At 38.9% G+C, this 26,565-nt stretch overlaps 2 protein-coding genes across 5 annotated transcripts in view; one reads left to right on the top strand and one right to left on the bottom strand.

Moving 5' to 3' along the window:
- Kpna5 (karyopherin subunit alpha 5) overlaps positions 1–14,014 on the top strand; it is a 60,028-nt gene extending 46,014 nt beyond the window's left edge. For all 4 annotated transcript variants that reach the window (XM_052164499.1, XM_052164500.1, XM_052164498.1 and 1 more), the window contains 4 exons: positions 758–883; positions 1,753–1,880; positions 3,760–3,938; positions 10,670–14,014. In XM_052164499.1, the coding sequence (XP_052020459.1) occupies positions 758–883; positions 1,753–1,880; positions 3,760–3,938; positions 10,670–10,857 (621 nt within the window). In that variant the 3' untranslated portion in view covers positions 10,858–14,014. The remainder of the gene's footprint in view (positions 1–757; positions 884–1,752; positions 1,881–3,759; positions 3,939–10,669) is intronic.
- Positions 14,015–16,165: 2,151 nt separating this feature from the next.
- Fam162b (family with sequence similarity 162 member B) lies at positions 16,166–21,196 on the bottom strand. The gene is made up of 4 exons (XM_052164307.1): positions 21,004–21,196; positions 20,806–20,908; positions 18,132–18,240; positions 16,166–16,311 (listed from the first exon to the last, which is right to left on the bottom strand). Exons 1-4 carry the CDS (start codon positions 21,158–21,160, stop codon positions 16,213–16,215), a joined length of 468 nt encoding a protein of 155 aa, XP_052020267.1. The 5' UTR covers positions 21,161–21,196; the 3' UTR covers positions 16,166–16,212.
- Between the last annotated feature and the right edge of the window lie 5,369 nt (positions 21,197–26,565).

The following is a 26,565-nucleotide window of genomic DNA, read 5'->3' as shown; positions in this document are numbered from 1 at the left end:
TACCCATTTTAAGTAGTGCTCTATGTTGGTGTACAGTGCGCTCACCAGCTAAATTCTCCATGTGCTGTTCCATGTACTCCACCTTCAAATAATCCCTGTGGATAGCTGTGACTGTAAGGACAAAGCAGGCACTTCTGACTGGCTGGTGTTTGTTTGAGACAATAGCTCCAACTGACTTTGAACAGAGACCAGGATTAAAGGCATATGCCACACACTTGAATAGATAATACCTCACTGTAAAAGTCAAATTGTGAAAACAGAACAGATTTATTCTGTATTTGAAAATTTTTCTAATGTAGAAATGTATGTTGAGAATATTCAGTCATTTTTGAAAATGAGGATGAATCTTCTATCACTAAGTCATTCAAATAGTTTTATATGTTGAACTTTACATGTATTTCTATTGGTATGACTAGAAATCATGACTGGTTCACATTCTCCCATTTCAATTCTTCTCTACTTGGTAACATTCTTCAAAATACAGTCTATGTTGCTAATGCTATAGCTAAGTTACTTTAATTTGTGTATTGAAGGACATGTTTCTGGTTCACACTTTAATGGAAAACAGAGCCATTCCCTACACTAGGACTCAGTAAGATTTGCTAACAGCAGGTTTAAAAGTGAGCTGTTGCCTAGGTTTTACTTTGAAAGGAATTTGTTTCTTGTTTTTCAGATTGATTTCTGTACTTCTAAATAATTCATAAGATTTTTGCATTTATACTAAAATACTTTTTGTTTTCTGTCTTATCTATTTTAGGTCATTTTGAATTGTTCTGCATTGCCCTGCCTTTTACATTTGTTGGGTAGTCTAAAGGAGTCAATTAGAAAGGAAGCCTGCTGGACAGTTTCTAACATCACTGCAGGAAACAGGGTACAGATCCAGGTAGGCACCTTTTAGAGTTGAAATGACAAAAGACAAGTCTAAAGTAATGGTATATGGATTTAGTATTCTAGTGAGGAACAGTAATAATATTTATAAAAATGTCTGAAATATAAGGTTAGTCTTGAGAAATGAACGTTTCTGCTGTGTATAGTACACACGTCTGTAATCCAGCACTTGAGAAGCTGAGGCAAGATAGCATTATAATTTTCAGTCCAAAATGGGATATTTAGGGACACTTTATTTGGGAAGAAGGAAAAATGTTAAAAAAAAGGTGTTGCATCAGGTTTAAATTGAGAGACTAAGGCAGGATGATGGTTTTTGAGGCCAGGATGAGTTGTATGGAGAGACCCTGTCTTACAGGGTGGTTTGTTTAGCTTTAAATGTTAGGAATCATCTTTCTGTTGGCTTTAAATGGTTATAAGGATCTGTCAAGTTTCTTGAGCCAGAGAATACTTACATTTTGGTTAGTTGCATGCTTACAGCTTATTATTTTAATATTTATGCTTTACTGTCATTCTACATTCTTCAGAAAGTTCTTTTTAAAAGCTCCTGTCTTTTTACAAAAGAAAACTATTAAAATGCACTGACAGCTTACAAACCTCTCCCATTTTAAGATTAAAAAACAGTTATGTGTATGTGTGTGCCTGTGTGGGGTGTGCACAGCACAACCTGAGCAGGTGCCTGTCATCCTAGAACTGGAGGGGCAGGGGATTGTGAGCCAGGTCCTCAGGAAAGAACACCAAGTGCTCGCAGCTGCAGGACATGCTCCAGCCTCCCACTTGTTCAAATCTCTGCGTTTCAGCCCTCCATGGGGCAGTAGTTATGAAACAGTGTTTGCACTAATCTTGCTGGATCATTTTTCTTTTTAGGCTGTCATAGATGCAAGTATTTTCCCTGTTTTGATTGAGGTGCTCCAAAAAGCAGAATTTCGTACCAGAAAAGAAGCAGCATGGGCTATAACCAATGCCACATCGGGAGGCACTCCAGAGCAAATAAGGTACATTCAGACTTCTAAATACTGACTTTTACATGTGAGTCAGACAGTTTGAAATAAAACATACTTCTTAATTTATTGGATAACCTAACATTTTTATGTCTGTTTGATATGTGTTAATATGAAATGGCAGCATTTGCTGTGTCTTTCATTCGGTTTCTTTAATTATTTTTACTTAAGTGATAATTAATCCCATCTTCCTTGACATAGATTAGAAATTCAAATGGGAACAATTTATTGATTTTCAGAATATACTGTCATGAGCATTAGATTTGTTTTAAGCATTAAAATCACAAATTAACTTTATTATATAGAAGTAACAGATATGAACATATATCAACATGCTTAAAGTAAAATTAGAATATGTGTTTGTTTAATGGTCTCCTTTCCTTATTGGCTGTTGTCAGTAGATAGTATAATACTTTTGTGCACTACTTGTCCTTTTCCTTCTGTACTAGGTTTTATAATCTGTGCCTTTATTTTGTATATTACCAGTTTATAGTTCAGACATGGCTTTAAGTAAGCCTGGCTAAGCCCTGATCTAGTTATCATCCTTCAGTAAAAGCTGTGATAGGATCAGTTCTGACACAATCACTTAACCTTCCTAGTCCAGTTTCTTTTTTCTTTTTCTTTTTTCTCTTTTTGTTTTGCTAATGAATTCAGTAACAGTATCTAAAGTACACTGAACACCTGCTGTGCTCAGCACAGTGCTTGATGGGCATTAGGTTCTCAGCCGGCCATTGTCTGTAATAATAGTCCTTTCAAGTATTGAGTCCAGTCTCCTTGTGTCATGTATCTTTGGACTTTTGTCTTCTATAGCAAAAATACACTTTGTATCTCAACTACACTTGACTTCTTACATAATCTTTTCATTCTTAAGAATCCTGCCACAAAACCTGAAGCCAGTATTTATGAAATATTTTCTAATGTGTATTTCACTGTTAAAAAGTTTATAAAACATGTCAATTATTATACTATTTTATAAACCAAAGGATTTAAATCCACCAAATATTAGATATTTGTCACTGTTCTCTGCCTATTTCAGTGCCATACATTTTTTTATAAAAGTATATACATTTATATACATATATGTATGTTCCTATAAATATGTATGTATGCAAGCATGTCTGCATGTGTGTGTGTATGTGTATGTGAGTATGTATGTATGTATGTATGAATGTATCTATCCCTCTGATTGATGGAACTAAAGGTGTGTACCACCATATCCTTTTTAAAAAATATTTTAAAATAAATAATCTGAATTCTGTTATGCAAATGGGTATTTTCTTATTCACCTTTTCCGTTTGTAGCTTATTTTGGTTATTTCCTTGTCTAGCCTCCTAAATTCTGGGATTACAAATATGCCACTGTGCCTTGTCTTTCATTTACCTTCATGTACACTGTCACCATCAGATCTGTACATAGAGACATCATCTGTGTCTGCTTCTTTTCTGCTCCCATTGCTAATTATGTAAAACTGGAGAAGCTTGACAGATTGTAAATAAAAAACTTCCTGAGTTTAAGCCAGGTATGGTGACTCCAAATCCCAACACTCATGAGGCAGAGGCAGTCAAATATATGGGTTCAAGCCAGCCTGGGCTGCATAGTAAGTTCCAGGCCAGCCAGCCTGGGCTACATAGTAAGTTCCAGGCCAGCAAGCCTGGGCTACATAGTAAGTTCCAGGCCAGCAAGGGTTAATGGCAAGACCCTAACTCAGAAGAGAACAGCAAAAAGTGTATGTTGAGACACTTTCATGATTAGTAATACAACATTTTGTTCTGGTTTTGTGTTATTATACTATACAACATATATTGTAATATAAAATATTAATATAATATCAAATCCTCCCTCCTCCAATTCTCTGTTTTAACTTTCTGTGAAGGTATTTGGTAACCTTGGGCTGCATTAAACCACTTTGTGACCTTTTGACTGTCATGGACTCCAAAATAGTTCAAGTGGCTTTGAATGGACTTGAAAATATTTTACGTCTTGGAGAGCAAGAATCTAAGCAGAGTGGAGTGGGCATCAATCCATACTGTGCTCTCATTGAGGAAGCATATGGTAAGCAGGAGGCTGGACGTTTGTGAATAGAGTTAATTTTAAATCATCTGCCCTAGGTGGCCTCTCCCCAATCTGTATGTCTACTCTTCCCCATTTTATAAGTTGTTTTCATTATAAAAGCTAGTCCCTAGTCCTCTATACTCAGAATTCTTTTTTTCTTTTTTTAAAATTTATTTTTATTGAATATCATCTTCATTTACATTGCCAATGGTAAAACCTTTCCCGATATCCCCCCTCCACTAAGACCTCCAGCCCCTCCCCTTCCTCCTTCCCCCTGCCTCCATGTATATGCCCCTCCACTCAACACACTCCCCCCCCCCCCTCGGTTTCCCTTTGTTCAGGCCTCTGTTGAGCCTTTACCTGACCAAGGACCATTTCTCCCACTGATGCCCAACAAGGCCTTCCTCTGCCACTTTTTGGGCTAGAACCATGTGTACCCCTTGGTTGATGGTTTAGTCCCTGGGAGTCTTGGTGCGTCTGGGTGGCCGAAATCATTGTTCTTCCCATGGGGCTGTAAACCCCTTCAGTTCCTCTGGACCATCCTCCAGCTCCTCCACTGGGGACCCCATGCCCAGTCCAATAGTTGGTTGCTAGCATCTGCCTCTGTATTTGTAAGGCTCTGGCAGGGCCCCACCGGAGACAACCATGGCATGCTCCTTTTGGTATGCACTTCTTCTTGTCCATAGTAGTGTCAGGGTTTGTTAACTGTTTATAGGATGAATCCGCAGGTAGGGCAGTCTCTGGGTGGCCTTTACTTCAGTCTCTGCTCCACACATTGTCTCCCTTATTGCTCCTGTGGCTATTTTGTTCCCTTTCTTAGAGGAACCTAAGCACCCTCACTTAAGTCCTTCTTCTTGAGCTTGGTGAATTGTAACTTGTTTATTTTGAGCTTTTGGGCTAACATCTGCTTATTAGTGAGTGCATAGCATGTGTGTTCTTTTGTGACTGGGTTGTCTCGCTCAGGATGACACTTTCTAGTTCCATCCATTTGCCTAAGAATTTCATGAATTCATTGTTTTTAATAGCTGAATAGTACTCCATTGTGTATATATACCATAGTTTCTGTATCCATTACTCTTGTTGAGGGACATCTGTGTTCTTTCCATCTTCTGGCTATTATAAATAAGGCAGCTATGAACATAGTGAAGCATGTGTCCTTATTACATGTAGGAGCATCTTCTGGGTATATGCCCAGTAGTGGTATAGCTGGGTCTGCCAGTAGTACTATATCTATACCCCATTTTTAATAGGGTTATTTGAGTCTCTGGAGACTAGCTTCTTGAGTTCTTTGTATACATTGGATATTAGCCCTCTATCAGATGTAGGGTTGGTAAAGATCTTTTCCCAATTTGTTGGTTTCTATTTTGTCCTATTGACTGTGTCCTTTGCTTTACAGAAGCTTTGCAGTTTTATGAGGTTCCATTTGTCGATTCTTGTTCTTAGAGCATAAGCCATTGGTGTTCTGTTCAGGAACTTTTCCCCTATGCCCACGTGTTCAAGATTCGTCCCCACTTTCTCCTCTATAAGCTTCAGTGTATCTGGTTTTATGAGTGGATCCTTGATCCACTTGGTCTTGAGCTTTATACAAGGAGGTATGAATGTGTCGATTTGCATTTTTCTGCATGCAGACCTCCAGTTGATCCAGCACCATTTGTTAAAAATGCTATCTTTTTTTCCACTGGATGTTTTTAGCTCCTTTGTCAAATATCAAGTGACTGTACATGTGTGGGTTCATTTCTGGGTCTTCAGTTCTATTGCATTGATCTTCCTGCCTGTCTGCATACCAATACCAAACAGTTTTTATCACTACTTCTCAGTAGTAGAGCTTGAGGTCAGGGATGGTGATTCCCCCAGAAGATCTTTTGTTATGGAGAATAGTTTTTGCTATTCTGGGTTATTTTGTTATTCCAGATGAATTTGAGAATTGTTCTTTCTATATCTATGAAGAATTGATTTGAGATTTTGATGGGGATTACATTGAATCTGTAGATTGCTTTCAGCAAGATGACCAATTTTACTCATATTGGTTCTACCAGTCCATGAACATGGGAGATCTTTCCACCTTCTGAGACTTTCTTTGATTTCTTTCTTCAGAGACTTAACGTTCTTGTCATATAGATCTTTCACTTGCTTCATTAGGGTCATACCTAGGTATGACATATTATTTGGGACTAGTGTGAAGGGTGTCATTTCCCTAATTTCTTTCTCAGCTTGTTTATCCTTTCAGTAGAGGAAGGTTACTGTTTTGCTTGAGTTAATTTTATATCCAGCCACTTTGCTAAAGTTGTTTATCAGCTTTAGGAGTTCTCTGGTGGAAGTCTTGGGGTCGCTTAAGTATACTATCATATCATCTGCAAACAGTGATATTTTGACTTCTTACTTTCCAATTTGTATACCTTTGACTTACTTTTGCTGCCTGATTACTCTGGCTAGGACTTCAAGTACTATATTGAATAGATAGGGAGAGAGTGGGCAGTCATGTCTAGTCCCCGATTTTAGTGGGATTGCTTCAAGTTTCTCTCCATTTAACTTGATGTTGGCTACTGGTTTGCAGTATATTGCTTTTACTATGTTTAGGTATGGGCCTTGGATTCCCAGTCTCTCCGAGACTTTTATCATGAGGGGATGCTGGATTTTGTCAAAAGCCTTTTCAGCATCTAATGAAATGACCATGTGGATTTTTTCCTTTAGTTTGTTTATGCAGTGGATTATACTGACAGATTTCCATATATTGAACCATCCCTGCATCCCTAGGATGAAGCCTACCTGATCGTGGTGAACTATAGTTCTGATGCATTCTTGGATTCGGTTGGCCAGGATTTTGTTCAATATTTTTGCATCGGTGTTCATGAGGGAGATTGGTCTGAAGTTCTCCTTCCTTGTTTGGTCTTTGTTTGGTTTAGGTATAAGTGTTATTGTGACTTCATAGAATGAGTTGGGTAGTGTTCCTTGAGTTTCTATTTCATGGAAAAGTTTGAAGAGTATCGGTATTAACTCTTCTTTGAAGATCTGATAGAATTCCCCGCTAAACCCATCTGGTTCTGGGCTTTTTTTTTTTTTTTTTTTTTTTTGATGGGAGACTATTAATGACTGCTTCTATTTCCTCAGGACTTATGGGACTATTTAGATTATTTAGATGATTTATCTTATCCTGTTTTAATGTTGGCACCTGGTATATATCTAGAAAGTTGTCCATTTCATCCAGGTTTTCAAACCTTATTGAGTATAAGCTCTTGTAGTAGGATCTGATGATTTTTTGAATTTCCATAGTTTCTGTGGTTATATCTCCCTTTTCCTTTCTGATTTTATTAATTTGGATACTGCCTCTGTGCCCTCTGGTTAGTCTGGCTAAGGGTTTATCTATCTTATTGATTTTTTTCAAAGAACCAGTCCCTGGTTTTGTTGATTCTTTGTATAGTTCTTTTTGTTTCTGTTTGGTTAATTTTGGCCCTAAGTTTGATCATTTCCTGCCGTTTACTCCTCTTGGGGGTATTTGCTTCCTTTTGTTCTAGAGCTTTCAAGTGCACTGTCAAGCTGTTAGTGTAAGTTATCTCCATTTTCTTTTTGTAGGCACTTAGAGCTATGAGTTTTCCTCTTAATACTGCTTTCATTGTGTCTCATAAATTCTGGTATGATGTCTTCATTTTCATTAAATTCTAAAAAGTCTTTCATTTTTCTTTATTTCTTCCTTGACCAAGCTATCATTGAGGAGAGCATTGATCAAGGTCCATGTGTATGTGTGTTTTCCATTGCTTTTGTTTGAGCTTAAGATCAGCCTTAGGCTGTGGTGATCTGATAAAATACATGGAATAATTTCAATATTTCTGTATCTGTTGAGGCCCGTTTTGTGACCAATTACATGCTCAATTTTTGAGAAGGTACCATGAGGTGCTGAGAAGGTATATTCTTTTGCTTTAGAGTGGAATGTTCTATAAATATCTGTTAGATTCATTTGGTCCATAACTTCAGTTAGTTTCACTGTATCTCTGTTTAGTTTCTGATCCCATGATTTGTCCATTTTTGAGAGTGGGGTGTTGAAGTCTCCCACTATTATTGTGTGGGGTGCAATGTGTGCTTTGAGCTTTATTAAAGTTTCTTTAATGAATGTGGGTGCTCTATGCATAGAGCATAGATGTTCAGAATTGAGAGTTCATCTTGGTAGACTTTTTCTTTGACCAGTATGAAGTGTCCCTCCTTATCTTTTTTAACAACTTTTGTCTGATATAAGAATGGCCACTCCAGCTTGTTTCTTGGGACCATTTGCTTGGGAAATTGTTTTTCAACCTTTGACTCTTAAATAGTGACTGTCGTTGTCACTGAGGTGGGTTTCTTGTATGCAGCAAAACGTTGGGTCCTGTTTATGTATCCAGTCTGTTAGTCTATGTCTTTTTATAGGGAAATTGAGACTATTGATATTAAGAGATATTAAGGAAAAGTGATTGCTGCTTACTGTTATCTTCTTAGTTAAAGGTGAAATTCTGGGGCTGGAGAGATGGCTCAGAGGTCCTGAGTTCAATCCCCAGCAACCACATGGTGGCTCACAACCATCTACAATAGGATCTGATGCCCTCTTCTGGTGTATCTGAAGACAGCAACAGTGTACTCATAAATAAAATAAATGAAAAAAATAAGTAAATAAAGGTGAAATTTTGATTGTGTGAATGATCTATCTTCCATTGGGTTTGTTGAAAGATTACCTCGTTGATTTTTCTACAGTGTGGTTTGCTGCCTTGTATTGGTATTTTCCACCCATTTTTCTTTGCAGAGCTGGATTTGTGGAAAGATATTGTGTAAATTTGCTTTTATCATGGAATCTCTTCTTTTTTCTGTCTATGGTAATTGAAAATTTTGCTGGGTATAGTAGTCATTTATGTTCTCTTAGGGTCTGTATGATATCTGCCCAGGATCTTCTGGCTTTCAAAGTCTCTGGTGAGAAGTCTGGTGTGATTCTGATAGGTACACCTTTATATGTTACTTGACCTTTTTCTCTCACTGCTTTTAATATTCTTTCTTTATTTAGTGCATTTGGTGTTTTGATTATTATGTGACGGGAGGAGTTTCTGCTCTGGTCCAATCTGTTTAGAGTTCTGTAGGCTTCTTGTATGTTCATGGGCATCTCTTTCTTTAGGTTAGAAAAGTTTTCATCTATAATTTTGTTGAAGATATTTACTGGGCCTTTAAGATGTAAATCCTTGCTTTCTTCTATACCTATAAACCTTAGGTTTGGTCTTCTCATTGTGTCCTGGATTTCCTGAATGTTTTGGGTTACAAGCTTTTTGCATTTTGCATTTTCTTTGACTGTTGAGTCAATGTTTTCTATAGAATCTTCAGCATCTGAGATTCTTTCTTCTATCTCTTGTATTCTGTTGTTGATACTTGCGTCTATGACTCCTGAATTCTTTCCAAGGTTTTCTATCTTCAGAGATGTCTCACTTTGCGATTTCTTTGTTGATTCTATTTCCAGTTTCAGATCCTGGATAGTTTTGTTCAGTTCCTTCACTTGTTTGTTTTTTCCTGTAATTCTTTTAAGGATTTTTTGTTTCCTCTTTAAGGGCTTCTACCTTTTGCTCCATGTTATCTTGTCTTTCTTTAAGGGATTTTTGTGTTTCTACCTGTTGACCCATGTTCTCCTGTATTTCTTTAAGGGAATTATTTATGTTCTTCTTGAAGTCCTCCATCAACAATATGAGATATGATTTTAAATCTAGCTCTTGCTTTTCTGATATGATGGAGTATGCAGGATTTGTTGTTGTGGGAGAAGTGGGTTCTGATGGTGCCATGTTGCCTTGGTTACTGTTGGTAATGATCTTGGGTTTGCCTTTGGCCATCTCGTTATCTTCGGTGTTAGCTGGTCTTGCTGTCTCTATCTTCTCTGTCCTGCTGTCCCATGTTTCTGTACTCCTGGAATTCCTTTTCTCACCAGTGCCCTGCAAACAGCTGGTTCTCCAGGAAGTTTCAGGTGATGGGATCTCCCCTGTGGCAGACTTGGCAAGGGTCAAATGCCCTGCAGACTGCTATTTCTCAAATGTTCTGCTGCTGCCGGATTTCAAATGCTCTGCTGATGCTGGTTCTCTAATGCCCTGCTTCTACCAGTTCAAATGCACCCTGGTGCCAGTTCTCGAATGACCTGCTCCTGCCAGTTCTCTAGAGAGCATCAGGAAGTAAGCTCTTCCCCGTGTCAGAAGGGGCACAGGTCAAATAACCTGTTCCTGCCAGTTCTCCAGAGAGTATCAGGAAGCAAGATCTTCCCCATGTCAGATGTGGCACAGGTCTCCCATATCCAATGGATGGGGTAGGTGATTAACCTGCTCCTGCCAGTTTTCTATAGAGTATCAGGAAGTGGGATCTTCCCCATGTGAGATGTGGCACAGGTCTCTGAGAGCAGGACTCCCTCAAAATGCAAGACTCCCTGCAGGACAAATGCTCCCTTGCAGGATACATGCCCAGACAGCTGCAGAGCTGCCCAGCTCCTATGTGCAGAAGGAACCCAGGCGGACTGTGTTCTGAGCGGTCTTTTACTCTGTTGTTCCCTGCATACCTGGCTGAACTGACTCTATATTCATAATTCTTAATGAATAAGATGTAAGTGTGAAGTCATTGATTTGTGCAAAAGTTAAATTTAAAGAAGTGTCCTAGTCTTTGTGGAGTGAACAGATGCTATATTCTCATATAGTATACACTGAAGCCCTAATAAAATAATTTGCTTCTTTTATGTGTTTCTTCTGTGATAGGCTTGGATAAAATAGAGTTTCTGCAAAGTCATGAAAACCAGGAAATTTACCAGAAGGCATTTGATCTAATTGAACACTATTTTGGTGTGGAAGACGATGATCCCAGTATTGTACCTCAGGTGGATGAAAACCAACAACAGTTTGTATTTCAGCAGCAGGAGGCACCAATGGAAGGGTTTCAGCTCTAACAGATGGTGGGGAAAGTGACTGACAGAAATGACTAACTTCTGATAGCTCTTCAACATGACCAGTACTGGTAGAAAGGTTTTTATACAATACAGGAAAGAGAAAATTAGATGCACTTTTAAAAGCAAATATGAAACAAAAATTTCCATTCAGATGCACTGTTTCCTTATAGATTTTCTATTTGTTGTTTTAGTTATTTGTTTTGATGTAGCTGTATTTGTCTTCTGTTGTTTGGATTTTTGTGTCTAGTTGTGAATATACATTATGCAAAATTTCATTCAAGCCTGAAAAGGAGAACTTGGTGAATATTACATAATGATTCTGAACTTTTCAGGTGTTCTTGACTGCACAATAGCAGTGCTGTGAATATTGATAATTGCATTTTGTCAATAAGGCTGACAATGCCCAGTCTTTACTGAATCTACCTCTGTCTTGAAGCAAATGTAAAAACAAAAAGCTTCAGAAGCATGAACTCATGGAAGAGCTGAATTAGAGTGTGATAATCTTTATTACTTTAGATTATAAATCACTGTGCTGTAGGTTATACTTTACAAACAATTGCAACAGAAAACTTAAAAAAGTTTTTATGAAACTGACGTCTTGATGGATAAAATATGGCAGTTATGAAGAGAGAAGCTGTTCATGTTGATCACAGTATAAACCTATAAAAACAATTGTCTGTGTTGTTCACATAAAATATTATTATTCTAGTGTATCTTATATTTTATCCCAAGATGCTACCCTCTTTGGAATAGTATTTATTTTCACTCTTTACTTTAAAGATCATGACGGAGATATGATCATGAATCTAAAGTAGTGCTACATACTGAAAGCTAATTATTTCCTCTGATTTTTCAGAAGATCTTGAAACATTTTATTCTTTGTATAATAATGAACTGGAGTACTTGAATGACAAAAATATCCTGGAGAAATCACCTCATGTATTAAATGCATCTAATGTTTTGACTAAATGAGTGATGCTAATGAAAACTGCTAAGGATTATTTAATGTGTAGAAGTCTGTATTAGGAATCTTCATTTCAGTGATGCACAGCCCATCATACTGCTGCTGATTATGAACTAAGTGGTAGATGGCCTTTGCATCAGATTGGTCAGTCTCATTTATGCTTTATGAGTTAACAGCAAAAAGTCTCTTGAAATATGAAAGTCTAAAAGTTTTGATAGAAAATTTATATTTATTTACATATGTGTGTGTTATTCCCATAGAACTGTGCTTGTAGAATTTTCTAAACAGATGTGGTATTGTTGAACTCAATTTTTTTTATTTATAGCTATATACAGGTTATGTGTGTGTGTATATATATATATATTCAGTTATATACTTAAGAATACTTATGTAAAACCTAAACTACAACTCTTGTAAAATGGGAACTAAAACAATTTTGATATGATTCATAGATTCTGTAAAGAAAGATTCATTTATGATAGCATTTTTAATGTTTCTGCTGGGAATCAGAGGCATGTGATATAAGGAAAGTATATATAGGAGTACTTTTAAATAGTAGGGCACTCTGTAAACTATGTATCATGAATCTTAAGTTTTTGGCAAGAAACCTAAACCCCACAACCATGAAATCTAGGTCTAAACGGTTTCCGTAGTGCTGACTGCATCTGTCAGTCCTTTTATACCATTACGTAGAGAATTGTGTCTGCTCTTTTTATTATAATGGAAGTTATAGAATTAAGTATAAAAACTTTTCCTTTTATGTCATGTACATTCAAAGAAACAGGGTAGGCATATAAAAATTACCAAATTGATGGGTGAATTTATCAAATAAACATTGTTTTATGGTGCTGGTGTTTCTAAGTATAAGATGACAGGGTATTTGACTATTTGTAATCAGTTGTTGATCAGCATAATTCAAACTTAGCCAGCTGTGCCTGCTTTGAGGATGCAGTTGCCACTATAGCAAGCCTCTAAGCCAAACCTTCCAAAAAATAGTTCTTATAGAAGAAATTATATATGTGTGTGTGTATATATAAATAACATATGTGTGTATGTGGTTATGCATGCATATATGTGTGTATATATATATGTATATATATACATACATTCATACATATATACATACATACATACATGCAATGTTTGCAGGCACATAGGATCAGTGGCCTATCAAAGGAGATTTTAGAACTTAACAGTGGGACAAATGTTGAATTTCTAAGTGCAGAAATTGGTCATACTCGGAATATTTAATGTCTTGGAATATAGATTTGAATGCAAAAGGCCACTTTAAATTCGAGCTCCTTTCTGTTGGACGAAGAGTTTAAAATGCTCCAACATTTGTTTTTGTCATCATCGTCCCTATGACACAACTAAATAAGTTGCTTTTCCAAGATTTGTGATACTTATATGAGATAGAAACCATGCCAAATAAAATAAATGGATGACACTAATGCAAATACCAAGAACAGTCCCTGAGTCTATTTAACTAAATTTAATTTGTATTTACTTGAACTTGAATTTCTACTGATTGAACTATGCAATCATGCTTATTGTTTTATAAATACTTGATACACTGGTCTAAGTTTTTCTTGGGTTGTTTTTCTGTATTGTAAGTTTTAATTTGAAAGATTTGTCTAACCTAATTTTTAGTGTTCTAACTTTTAGTGTCATCTGTCATTTACTGGTAGCATCAGAACAAGGTATTTTGGTTTTTGTTTTTAAAGTAAATCTGCTGGCACAGAAATAGCTTTTCATTTGGTTTCTATAACCTGTTTGCTGTTAAAGATGGACTCACAGGGTAAAGAACTAAAAAAGTATTTACCTCTGCTTTGGTAGATTTTTTTTTAGTTCTTTATAAAGGAGTATTACAGAAAAAGTAAACATAAAAATGTCTTTGTGGATTCTGTTAGTGTTGTAAATTCAGCAATCTACTGGTTGTATAATTGTGATACTGTGAAGTAAAATGAACTCCTGTTCTTTTCAGTACATAGCAAGCACTGCAGCTTTCTGAAAGGTGGCAGACATGCTGTTAGAAGCCAATAATAAACGCTGTTGTCTCCCGTCATGAGACAGGACCAGATGAGGCAAGATGAAGCGATTCTCATGTAACTAAATAAACACATTTGAGCTTTATGCAAGATTATGAAATGTTACAATCTACTAAACACAATAAAGTACTACTTTACAATTGCATTTATGTGTATTTATTTTCATTATTATTACTACGACTATATATTCCCAGTGGAATAAAAACAGATGCCACCATCAGTTAACAGTTTATTGGGTTTTATAAAACAAGAGTCATAAAGAATAGTTCAGAACTAGGTAGGAAAAGTAGAAAGAGGGGACCTCTTGGTTTATAAACCCTTCCCCTAAATCAAGTATAGGAAGATACTATATGTAAACTCAGTTACATCAGTAATTGCAGGAAATTGTAACGAGTTGAAGGCAGTGCTGCCTTACAAGTGCGGTAGGTAGCTGTGCTAGACACTTTCTGTTGCTGTGTATGACAAACCACCATAGTCCAGGTAACTGACAGAAGGAAGGCACTCACATCCAGGGGGATCAGAGCTGTCAACATCAGTATTTCGAAGCCTCAAAGTTCACCCCCAGTAACACACTTCCTCCAGCAAGGCCTCACCTCCTCTGCCTCTAGAACAACCACCAACTTGGAAGCAGCATTTAAATGCCTAAATTATGGGGGGCATCTCATTTTAACTGCCTCAGTGGTATCTATCTCACAAAGACTATTTAAAATGAAGGAATTGTTCAGCAAAGCTAGCAACTCTCATGCTTTTTAAAAATTTGCACTTTTCTCCAGACCGACCTTGCTAATTTTACTCCCATCATTGCCAGAGTTCTTTTCTGCAAATCCTCACCAACACTTGCTGTTTTGTTTCCTGCCTGCTAAGGGCCATTCTGGTGAAGGAGACTATCTCATTTTGTTTTGAACTGTGCCTCTCTGAGGGCTAGAGAAGGGGAGCCCTTGTGGTCCGTATTCTAAAGCAATGAAATCAGTATAGCAAAGAGCTAACTCACCCCCAGTTACCACAGCACTGATTTCTTAACAGCCAGGATGGAATCAAACCGTGTGCTTTGTTCTTGAGCTGACTAACAGCCTACAATTATGGGGAAAAAAGGTTTTTTTTTTTTCTTACAAGCTTGTTTAAACTTTATAGACAGCCTTTGCTGCTGAAGCAAATTCTGGCTATCAGTATTTACGATAGCCTGCGGAATTAGAAGGGATTGATTGATGAGCCGATGTCTGACCCAGCCCCAGTGAGTTCTAAGGATTGTCTTTGAAGACTTGTTCTTTCAGGTTGTTATTTTGATTTTCTTGGGCAGTAATTACACTGCTCAACTTAGCTGAAGCCAGAAGGGAAACTGCTGTCTTTGTGGAACAAACTCCTCTTTAGCCAGACTTCCCCTTCACATTTGTGGCTCTTCGTGGCTCCTTACTCAGATTTTATCGGTTCCCTGTCTTGCCATCTTATTTGCCCTAGGAAGGGATGAAGCAGTCCTAAACCCCTTTGATCGTACTACTCACTACCCACAGTATTTACTTCCTGTTCACATTTTTCTCTGGTGTTTTATGCAGAGTACAAATTGGGTCCTCACTGCTCTACTTTGGCAGGAAGCAGAAAGTGTCCCAGTCCACCATATTCTCTCAGTGATCTGGAAGGTAGGCTGTGTCTGGTTGCCATTTAGAATGCCCTTCATCCCCCCACCCCCCCTGCACCTTGTTTTCTTTTATCTCATTGATTCTAAGATAATTTGATTACGTTGATTTGTGTGGCTTCATTTATTTAGGTTTCTGCCATTGATTTTACATGTTACCGAAAAGCTGGAGTCAGGTGCAGTATGCACTCGAGGGAATGGCATCTACTACCACCACACCATGTTTATTAGTACAGCACTAATAACCGTTAGCTAATCTCTGAAAGAGGTGTCACTGGGCAGGCTGTGTCACAGGCTGTAAACATCTGGGAAGGAAGCCACTATTGGTAGTGTTCGTACACACTGATCAGTCGTCTGTAAACACTGGCACTTGGAACACAGGAAGAAGGCTTTGCCAACTTTAGCCTGACCCATGTGAAGAACAGCTTTGCTTATTTCCCATATGTCCAAGCCCCTGGGTCGTCCCTCGTGGCCATGGCCATGTCAACAATCCAATCACTCAGGACTTAACTGACCTAGAGCTTCCTTCTCTGTTTGCTGTATAAAAGTACATATGATAAGTGTATTTTTGTGCATATTTTGAAATGGGTTTTATTAAAGGTTTACTAAAAAAATTAAGATGAAACTATAGCAAATATTTTGTCAATCTTTTATTTTGTGGTTAATAGTTACGGCACCTGAGTGAGTACATTGACATAATTTAGCCAAAAGCATCATTTAGACTTGGACTGTGCAGCCAATGCAGCCTCTTCTCGCCACTTAGCTTTCTTTGCCAGATTCCACCTTGTTAGGGATTCCTGCCGTTGCACAGCCTAAAAACACAACGCAACTTTTTAGAATTTAGATCTTTATTAGATATATGGAAAAGCCTTTGCAAAGTGAAAAGGAGAAAAAAATACCTTAAGAAACTCACAGATAATATCCAAGAAAAATGGCTCTGTGGAAATCACCTATAATGCTAGACTTCTAGTCAGTTGGGTGGTGGATATCAGGAACCTACTGCCACCTCTCTTGGTTCAAATAGACATGTGTGTTGGATAGAAACATCAAAAGTATTTTCAAACACTGAAGCCCAAAAGGGAGATCCTCTGGTCCTAGAAATGGATGTAACTCAAGGATTGCACTAGCAGAGGGTAGGAGGGAGATGTCAGGATGGAAGGAAATGGTATCAGTCACAGGGCATTGTGGAAAACACTATCACAGATGTGGTCTGGGATTTTAATAACTACACAAAGGATTTGGGTGTAGGATTGGGGTCTTCACTGTGGAACTGAGCTGAGAAGGAGAAACTGAAGGAGCAGGAAAGGTGTGAAGTCCCTCCACCTGCCTCGGAACTGGTAAGAAGGGGACCATTTATGTGGCAAAAACAAAACAAAAACCCTAGTGTTCATCTTATAGAAGAGAATATAGTTCCCATAAAAGACTTCTAGAACCCAAAGAATAACCAGTTTGGCAAGCAAATATTGGGGATAGGATAGAAACAAGATGGTGTACTTCTTTGTTCATTTTTGAATATTCAGCCCAGTGAGTATTGTTCGGAAGTTTCCCTATCTGGAGAACATTGTAAATGTAGGTTAATCCCAAGATGTTAGGATAACATCACTAAGTTTAATGACAGGTGATCCCAACCTAAGGTTAGGGGCCTCAGACATGTGAAAACCTGTAGAATAAAGCAAGAATTGAGGATGTATCATTTCCTCTAACGGTGTGGCCACTGGGCTGGGTGGGAATAAAAGAGTTCAGAGGGGAATGAAAGGTGATACCCGGAGGGTGAAGGGGTGAATGTAATCACACTGTGTCCATGTATGAAAGTTAACAACAGCAAACGGATGCAAGCAGCAAAGCCTGCTGAATATCTGCCAGAAAGAAGAAAGAATCATAGGGTTAGGTAAGATGACGATTGCTTAAATATACTCAGAAGGAAGGATACTGAGAGCAAGCTATGTATGTCAGAAGGCTGCACTATCAGCTGCCACAGCTCTAACCAGTTGGGTCACAGTGACAAAATGTGCCTAGATACAACTCCCAGGTAGAGGCTCTTAGAGCATCTGCCAGTATTACTGGAGCTGCTCCTGATAAAAATGTGGTCCCAAGGACCCAGAGATGGGAGGGTTTAGAGGTAGAATGTAGAATGTGAAATGGTCTGCTCCCTTCTTCTCTTTATAGGTATTAAACAGACAGCATGCATGGAAGATGGTGAAGAACAGCTCCTACTCAACCTACAAAGTCATTTCCAACCTGCAAACTTCTGTCTCCTAAGTTTGCGGAACTGCTCCTTAAATCATTTTAGAAAGCGGACCAGTCTGCTTTACTTTTACACAGTAGAGTTCTTATGCACATTTTAAGCTATTCTTTGTTATTTTACAAATGGGGGGGGGGACTTTTGCCTCTTTGGTGACATAACTCTGGGGGGCCAGATTTTCATAGCTAGATTAGTGTCTATGGGTGGTCCTAGGGTCTACAATTGCTGAATTCAGGACAAGGTTCATAGCATTTCTAAAAACAAGTTTTGTTTCTCTCTCAATCCCTGTAGGGTTAGGCATTGAACCATGGGCCTTGCAGAGGTTAGGGAGTGGTCTGCCCCTGTCCCAGTCCACCACCATAAGAATTATGGTTCTTAGGGGTCACTCACCCTTTTGGCAGACACAATCACAGCAAAGCAGGCGACAACTGTGAGCCCCATCATTATGTAACAAGCTTTCACTCGAGCCTTGTTTCTTGAAACAGCTATCATCTCAGGCCTAAACAGACATGTGGATTCTGTTAATTCTTTTTAATATTTTTCATATAAAAGCAATACAGCTTTTTGACTGAGCATGATAAATAGTGGTTGACTGCTTAAGTAGCCCAACTATTTCCCCAAATGCAAACCACGGCTACGAGACCACCAAATACTAGCCCATTTGTCTTAGCAATTTCAAATTAGCACACATTTGTTCAGATTTCAATCTTAAACTAAAGGTAGTTACTGTGAAACCAGTATAATATATTTGGCTTCTAGTTGATCAAAACAGAACTACTAGTGATGTATTGGACTATGATTTCTTATTTCTTGGCTTGGATAGAAGAATTGAAGCTATTTGAAACAGCATATATTTAAATGCTTTTCCCACACTTTCTTTCAAGAGTTTTTCAGTTTCTTCTTGCCCCTTCTTATTCTCCAAAGAGACTAGTTACGTGCAAGTGTATTACAATACCTTAGGTTTTTGCAATCGTATAAAACTGTTACAATGGGAATCAAGCTTTGGTGCTTTTATATTGAAACAACTTTAGTGATTTGCAAATATGCCTAAGGTTCTTGACTCTTGGAAATATCCAGTGGCATTCTTATCTAATATAAAATGTATATATAATGCAGTTATATTTTAAAAATTCATAAGGGTGTTAAATTTCTTTTGAAAATGAAAACTTTAACTCTTTCACTATTTGAAAAATATCACCAAAAATATACTAGCATGTTTTCTTTATATTTTAGGCAGAATTAAGTTTCAAATGTCAGTTACAAACATTCAATTAGTGTCCAGGGAGAGGTTACTTATTGCTAGCTTCTTTTCCAGAGTAAACTTAAAAGATCTGATCATTTTAAACCTATTTGGCTGTGATCTTCGATATGAACTTAGCTTAACAATTAAAAACAAAAGGAAAAGCATGATTACTATAAACAGAGTTAGTGAGGTGTGCAAAAACTGTAGGTTTTTGTCCTGTCAGTTATTTGTTTATTAAAATCTACAAAAGAAAGCTTACATCGCAAGCTTAACATCTTAATAGGATTGTCCCTCCTAAATAGCAAACCTTTAAAAAAATATAGAAAATAAAATGAAAAATATACAAATATTTGGAGCTCAGAATTATAATGCTCTTTATAAGTGTCATTTGTAAAAATTTCCTGCTATTTCTGTTGACTGTGATCCTGAGGAAATTAAATTATCTCTGTGAAACAAATTTTTTCCTATGTTCATCTATGTTGATGTGATATAGGTTAAAAAGGAATAGATAGGTTCTTTTGGAAATTATAACATTGAAGATTCTTTACATTCTTAATTAGTTATAATGCTAGATATCAAAATTTAAGCCAGCTGAGAGTGGAATTTTGTTTCTTGTCCTTTCTCTATTTTTATTTGACACCATCATCATCATCAATCATAATTTGGGGAATTTGAGACAGGGCTTTTATTTGTAGATTTGGCTATCCTAGAACTCACTCTTTTGGCTGGCTTTGAGATCACAGAGATCCACTGCCCCTGATTTTCTACTGCTGGGATTAAAGGTGTTCCTCACCACTGCCTAGCCTAAAATACTAAATTTTAACAAGCAGAATTTAAGCTATCAATTTTTCTTAGATTGATTCATATTTTCAGCTGTTTTGAGTTTATAAATGTCATGGAGAGTGAAATTTGCTTAAAATAATTAGAAAATACCTTTAATTTGAATAACTGTGGAAAGATTTCAAAATGTCCTTTTTTTATTTTTTAACGGTTGCTCAAAGAACAAGGAAATGGTTCAGAACGAATACCTGGGTGTGCATTTTTGCAGCCTGCGTTTTCCCTTTACCATTTACTTGAGGCCATTTTTTAAATGGGATATTTTATTTATTTACATTTCAAATGTTATCCCCTTTCCAGATTTTCCCTACAGAAATTCCTATCCCATCCCCCCCCGCCCCCCCCCCCCCGCTTCTATGAGGGTGCTCCCTTACCCACTCACCCACCCACTCCTGCCTCCCTGACCTGGCATTCCACTATACTGGGGCATCGAGCTTTCCCAGGACCAAGGACCTGTCCTCTCATTAATGTCTGAAAAGGCCATCCTCTGGAACAAATGTAGCTGGAGCTATGGATCCCTCCTTGTGTACTCTTTGGTTGGTGGTATTCAGTCCACCAAACTCCACCAACAACAGGTGGGTCTTCCCACCTGTTAATGTAACCTAGTAATAACCTCACACACATGCTCAGCAACATCTCTAGAATAATTCTCTATCCTGCCAACTTCCTATTAACCACCACAGTGCTTACTGTTCAGAGCTCTCCAGGAACCCATATCTGCAAGACTAGGAATTGCCCAATAAACTCCTGGGTTTTCAATTCAACTTCTGCACTCTCTTTATAATACGACTCACCCACTGTCTATAATTCTACCCACTGTGATCTTTAGGGGAGTAAACTCCCTATGTCACTATTACCTGGAAGAACTATGGCTGCCTAGCTCCTGGCCAGCAAAGATGTTTGGATACTATGTCCCAAGCCAGGCTTCAAGTCTCCCCGAGGGCAAAACTCAGGCTCAGGCAAGGACTCCCACTTCACACTTACGGTACTAGGCTTGGGATCTCCTCTATAGATTTGAAACGCCCGGTCCACAGCAGAATTTTCTTGTCGAATTTCGAAGGCTTGTACTGGGCGGGGATCCTGTGAACTTTATAGGGAAAACAACAGGCAGATCAAGAAGCACATTGCATCCGACAGCAATCCTCCGCAGCCCCCTCCCTCCCATCCCTGCTCTACTCTGACCTGGGGGCTCTGAGCCGCTGCGATTCTGGCTGCTGGAGCTGCAGGGGTGACACATGGCCCGGGGACCCCATCCCGGCCAGCGGGAGACTGTTCTAGGAGCGCGGTGAATGGTGAACCCCAAGCCTAGACACAGAACGCTGCCGCGGACACAGAGCATCTTACACACTCGCTGGAGTCCACAGCCTCCGGCTGGAGAGCTCAGGCCTCCTCCTGTTCCTGGATTGGATGCGGAGCTGCATGTGGCACTCTACTCCCTGTTCCGGCCCCAGCAGGGACACAGGACAATCCTCCTGGGGGCGGGCGGGCTGGTTCCCAGGGGAAATTTCGTGGCGCAGACTCACCAATCCATGAGGCAGCTCAGCGAGTCATGTAAAAAACATTTCTTGGTACTGAGTAGATATGGTTCTCATCAGGATTTCAGCTTTGGTCCCTATAGAGAATAAAGCTGTACTGGCTGGCTTTGTGTGTCATCTTGACACAGGCTGGAGTCATCACAGAGAAAGGAGCTTCCGTTGGGGAAGTGCCTCCATGAGATCCAGCTGTGGGATCAAGGTGGGAGGGCCCATTGTGGGTGGTACCACCCCTGGGCTGGTAGTCTTGGTTCAGGGGAAGCAAGCCAGTTAAGACCGATCCCTCCTTGGGATCCTGCATCCTAATCTGCTTGAATGCCAGTCCTAATCTCCTTTGACGATGAACAGCAATGTGGAAATGTAAACTGAATAAACCCTTTCCTTCCCAACTTGCTTCTTGGTCTAGACAGATAAATGATAAATACATAGCCTTTTATCGTCTTTCGAATGCAGGAAACGTAACTCTTTAACAAGCAAGATCAGGAACTCCATAAACAAAGGAAAGATTCCCAGTGAGGAAGGAAGCTTTGTGAAACAAGCCCTACTCTTACTCTGTCATTTATTGCCTTTCTAGGTAAAAACAAACAAAAACAAAACGGAAAAAAAACAACAAAAAAACAACAAAAAAACCTCCGTCCTTATAAGTGGATCAACTGCGGCTATTTCTGCTTCCCATCTTTAGTCTTTCAGCTTCCGTCCACAGCTCACACTTACTGCTGCTTCTCCCGCTTGTCTTCCTTCTAACTAGGCTGATACCCTGAAAGAGGGCCTTCTCTGCAATCGCTGGTTCCTTTTAAGTTAAGGAGCTCACACGATTAGTTCTCCAACCAATCGCGGAATAGCGACTGTGGGCAGAGCATAGCTTAAGCCTTCATACCTGCCTTTGAAGCAAAACTGTGTAACGTAAGACTTGCACAGTCATAGACTCCTCTTCATCTCATTTGTAAAAACATTTTTACCTTTTTGTTCATTTAATCCTCAGGCTACTCTAGCCCTCCCTCATATGAGCAAGATATTTCCCGGAGCTGGGATAGAGCAGTGATGTTAGGTGGGGAGTAGTGAGGTTTAAAAAAAAAAAAAAACCAGTGAAGAGATACAGTAAGCTAGAGTAGGGTTTGGGTCTGAGGCTACGGGTATGGGGAATGCTGAGGTCTTACTCTCTAAATAATACTTTGGAAAATGGAGTTTCTTTCCACCTTCTCAGACTAGTCCCTGAACACAGTGCATTTTAATTTATGAAATTCCTTGTGTATAATCTTTAGTTCTCTGACTAGAAGGATTGGTTACGATGCTCCCAGTGTATAGGGAAAAATAGGCATTCAGTAGCTAAGTAGCTATTGAATAATAAAGGCTGTTTCAGGACAGGAATCCTTGAGTGAGTTTTTGCTGTGTTACCTTCCAGTGATTTCCAAATCAGTGAGGTGGACTGCCAGCCTGCCCATGATGAAGCCACACCAAGCCAGACCACCTTCCTTGTTGTTCTCTGTGGAACAGTGAGGTTTGAGAGCAACAAACAGCGGGACTTCAACCAGAACTTCATCTTTTATTTTTTAATTTTTTTTATTGGGTATATTCTTCATCTACATTTCAAATGTTATACCGTTTCCCGGTTTCCCCCTCCCAGAAAACCCCCAACCCATCCTCCCTCCCCCTGCCTACAAGAAGATGCCCCTCCACCCAACGAACTCCCACCTACCCAGCCCCTCAATTTCCCCATGCTGGGGCATCTATTGAGCCTTCATAGGATCAAGGACCTCTCCTCCCACTGATGCCCAACAATGCAATCCTCCATCACACTTGCATCAGTCCTGAAACTTCACAGTAACTGCTCAAGCGTCTCCCAGTAACACAGTGTGGAAGATAGCAAGCGACTGCTTCCGGTTCCAGGACTGGGCCAGCTAGTGTGGGTGACAAAAGCTTCCTGGCTTCAGCCCAGCTCTTCAGAGAAATGCCAGTCTCAATTCTCAGGATGTGGAGAACACAAGTTCATATTTGTTGTCACGGCATGCTGCAGACTAGATGGTCGACTCCTAGAAACCCCTTTCCTGGTTACATACTGGTTTGTCATAATTGCCTTTTAAAAGTAGTAAACTTTCTATTTTTCTGCTTATTCAGTGGAGACCCTGTTTCTGGAAATTGACAAATATGCTGCTTCTATGCCAAAACAAATAAAGAAAGAAAAAAGAATAATAATAAATGGATAGATTCAAGTCTTCAAAAGTAGAAAAATCTTTGTGCTGGTTAGTTTTAGAGTCACTTGAGAAGAGGGAACCTCAACTGAGAAATTACGTTCATAAGATTTTGCTGTAGACAAAGGTGATTGATAAATGACTGGATATAGGAGGCTCCAGCCCACGGTGAGCGGTGCCACCCCTGGGCAGGCCTTGGGATCAAAAGCAGCCTGAGCAAGCTGTGGAGAGCAAGCAAGCAAGCAGCATTCCCTGACTTCAGTTTCTATCTTCAGGTTCCTGCTCTGAGTTCCTGTCTTGGCGTCCTTTGGTGGCGTCCTTTGGTGACAGGCCAAACAAGCCCTTTCTTCTGGTCCTGGTGTTTATCACAGCAACAGAGAAGCAAACTAGAACAGACTTCTCCCAGGCTGGTTTTTGAAAAGGACTGAAATGTTTGTCAATCTGCGCCCCTTTCTATCTTGTGTCTGCAAGTGCTGGTTATGTTGCCTAGCTCATAGCAGCCTAAAAATAAATATTTACGGAATAAAACTGAATAAAATCCCTCCTTGAGAAAGTACATTGCCATAGATATATAGTGGTCCCTCCATTATATTACTTGACAATCATTCCCATCACCTTTTAAAAACTATTTTATTTTTACATTACCAGGGGGAAGCATCTGTAAAGCTGGAATATAAACTATCTCTGAGAAACACCATTCATCGTTCACAATGAAGTATTTATTTATTTATTTATTTATTATATGTAAGTGCACTCTGTCTTCAGACACCCCAGGAGAGGGCATTAGATCTCATTACAGATGGTGAGCCACTATGTGGTTTCTGGGTTTTGAACTCAGGACCTTTGGAAGAGCAATCAGTGCTCTTAGCCACTGAGCCATCTCTCCAGCCATACTATGAAGTATTAAACTAGCTAAATATGGTCATTTTCCTGGAGTGGCCTGATGTCACATTATACTTAAGCTTTCCTAGTGGTATAGACCTACAGGGAACAGAACAAAGGAATAAGGCTCAAGTCATGAAAAAAAGAACAATTTGCATCCTATTCTTTACCCCTGACAAGTTAAGCTATGTCTTTGGACCAGAACTCTATATAAATTACTTACAGCTGCATAAAAAATGTTTTTCTTAGCTCTATAATTAGAAAATAGTTGAGTCATTTTACTAGAAGAAAAATGATTGTATGTCTTTATTTCTTGCCAGTCAACACAGGATATTTATTCGTTAAACAAATATTTACTGAGTGTTTCTTATGTGTGGGGTTCTGGGTTCTGATATAGTAGCACATAGCCAGTCAAAGCCTGACTACGACAGAGGGAATTCATTCATTCAGAGCATAGTTTCAGTTGACCCATTCTGTCTTTGTGTTAATGTTCCAGCTGAAGTTCCTGTCACTTATTTGAAAAGAACATTTCAGGATTGTGCCTTCAAGACGTGTTTATCATTAATATAGCTTATATATTGCTTCTGAAAACACACCACTGTGCTCAGGAATAGATTTGGTGTGACTTTTTCTTTCTTTCCCTTTTAATATTGAAAACAGCATGGTCTGTCTTATGTTAAGGCAAGAAATGCAAAGATTGAGCCCTGGGGATATGCCAATCTGTCTGGGAGGATGTTCCCTTGCCAGGAAATGTTCTTCTCCCAAGGGAAGTGTTAGGAGAAACTTAACTAACTTGTTTTTTGACCTTGTACTAATCTTTCAGTGGGAAAAGTCTAAAATTATGTTTTCCCTGCAGACTCATCTCATAGTGGTCTCTATTGCTGGGGTAACCTTGCCAGTAACAAATAGTCCTTGTGAGGCTTAATTGCCTACCATTCAACATGCCATCGCTTAGGACACCAGGACAAAGACAGAAAAAAGACAAGAGCAAAGTGAAGGCACTCTATTTTTATTAGAGAAAAATTTGAAGTTATTCTCATATTTTGAACAATGAAGAGGAAGAGGAGAGATCTCAATGGGATGGTAGAGATTTGTTGAAGGTCCTGCAATGGCTTCCTAAGTGAATCATTGTGTACAGGTTGCTCAAGGCTAGAAGACTTCAGTACTTGAGGATGGAAAAAGTTTTAATAAGATCTGAGTTCTTACAGCCACAGCCAAAGGCATTGAAGCCTTGTTCTGACCAGACATCTCTCTAAAACTCCCTGTCAACATGTTCCTTTCTTGTCCCTTTTCTACTCCAGCATACATGCATATCCTTATTCACATTATGCAAAAGCAGTCCTGAAAAAAATTACAACAAAGGCAGGCAGGACTCTTTCAGAGTGTGTAGTGTTGGTAGTCTGTACAGTCAGATTCAAATTCTCTGTCCCTCCTCATATCCCTAGACACACAAACATGTCAGTAGCCACAGTAAGTTATATCTATTTTATTGTTATTTTGCTTCATTCACTAGTTTTATTTATTTTATGTGATGAGTATTTTGCCCGAATGTATATATGGGCACCATATGTCTACCTGTTGCCCACTAAGGTCAGAAGACAGTGACAGATTCTCTGGAACTAGATTTAAGGATGGCTGTAAGCTACCATGTGCTTGCTGGGAACCAAACCTGGGATCTCCAAAAGGGCATCAAGCAACTTAACTGCATAGCCATCATCTGTTATTAGTAGCTTTGGGAATCTAAATGGATTATTGTAGACAGAGACCACCATACTGAAAAGTAATTAGATGACCACATACAATCCAGTATGTGTGCAAGAGTCTTGAGGGCCATTAAACTACATTAAATGTAAGCTAAAGATTGTTTGAGGCATGGCCACACGCTTCTTTACTATCTGTAGGCTAGTTATACAGACTATATTTCTTCATGTGTGTGCATTTCAAATAAGTCATCTCAACAAGTAGTTCTGTGTTTCGTTTTACCTTTAACATCTCACTTTCTGTTTTTGGGAAATTTTTATATGTTATGATCATATATTTTCCCTCACTCTATTCCTCCTATAGGCTCCTCACATCCCTACCCATCCAACTTCACACTGTTTTCCTTTCTTTTTCTTTCTTTCTGTCTTTCTTTCTTTCTA

Source organism: Apodemus sylvaticus, chromosome 19 (assembly GCF_947179515.1).
Source record: "Apodemus sylvaticus chromosome 19, mApoSyl1.1, whole genome shotgun sequence".
Lineage (NCBI taxonomy): Eukaryota > Metazoa > Chordata > Mammalia > Rodentia > Muridae > Apodemus > Apodemus sylvaticus.
This window is presented reverse-complemented; position numbering and strand designations above follow the sequence as displayed.

What these genes read in the sequence shown, in the direction of transcription:
- Fam162b (XM_052164307.1), bottom strand. Translation starts at nt 21,160, where the DNA reads ATGCTCTGTGTCCGCGGCAGCGTTCTGTGTCTAGGCTTGGGGTTCACC. An exon ending in CAGCGGCTCAGAGCCCCCAG is followed by an intron (nt 20,909 to 21,003) that starts GTCAGAGTAGAG and finishes TTCCCTATAAAG; the next exon opens with TTCACAGGATCCCCGCCCAG. An exon ending in GAGATCCCAAGCCTAGTACC is followed by an intron (nt 18,241 to 20,805) that starts GTAAGTGTGAAG and finishes ATGTCTGTTTAG; the next exon opens with GCCTGAGATGATAGCTGTTT.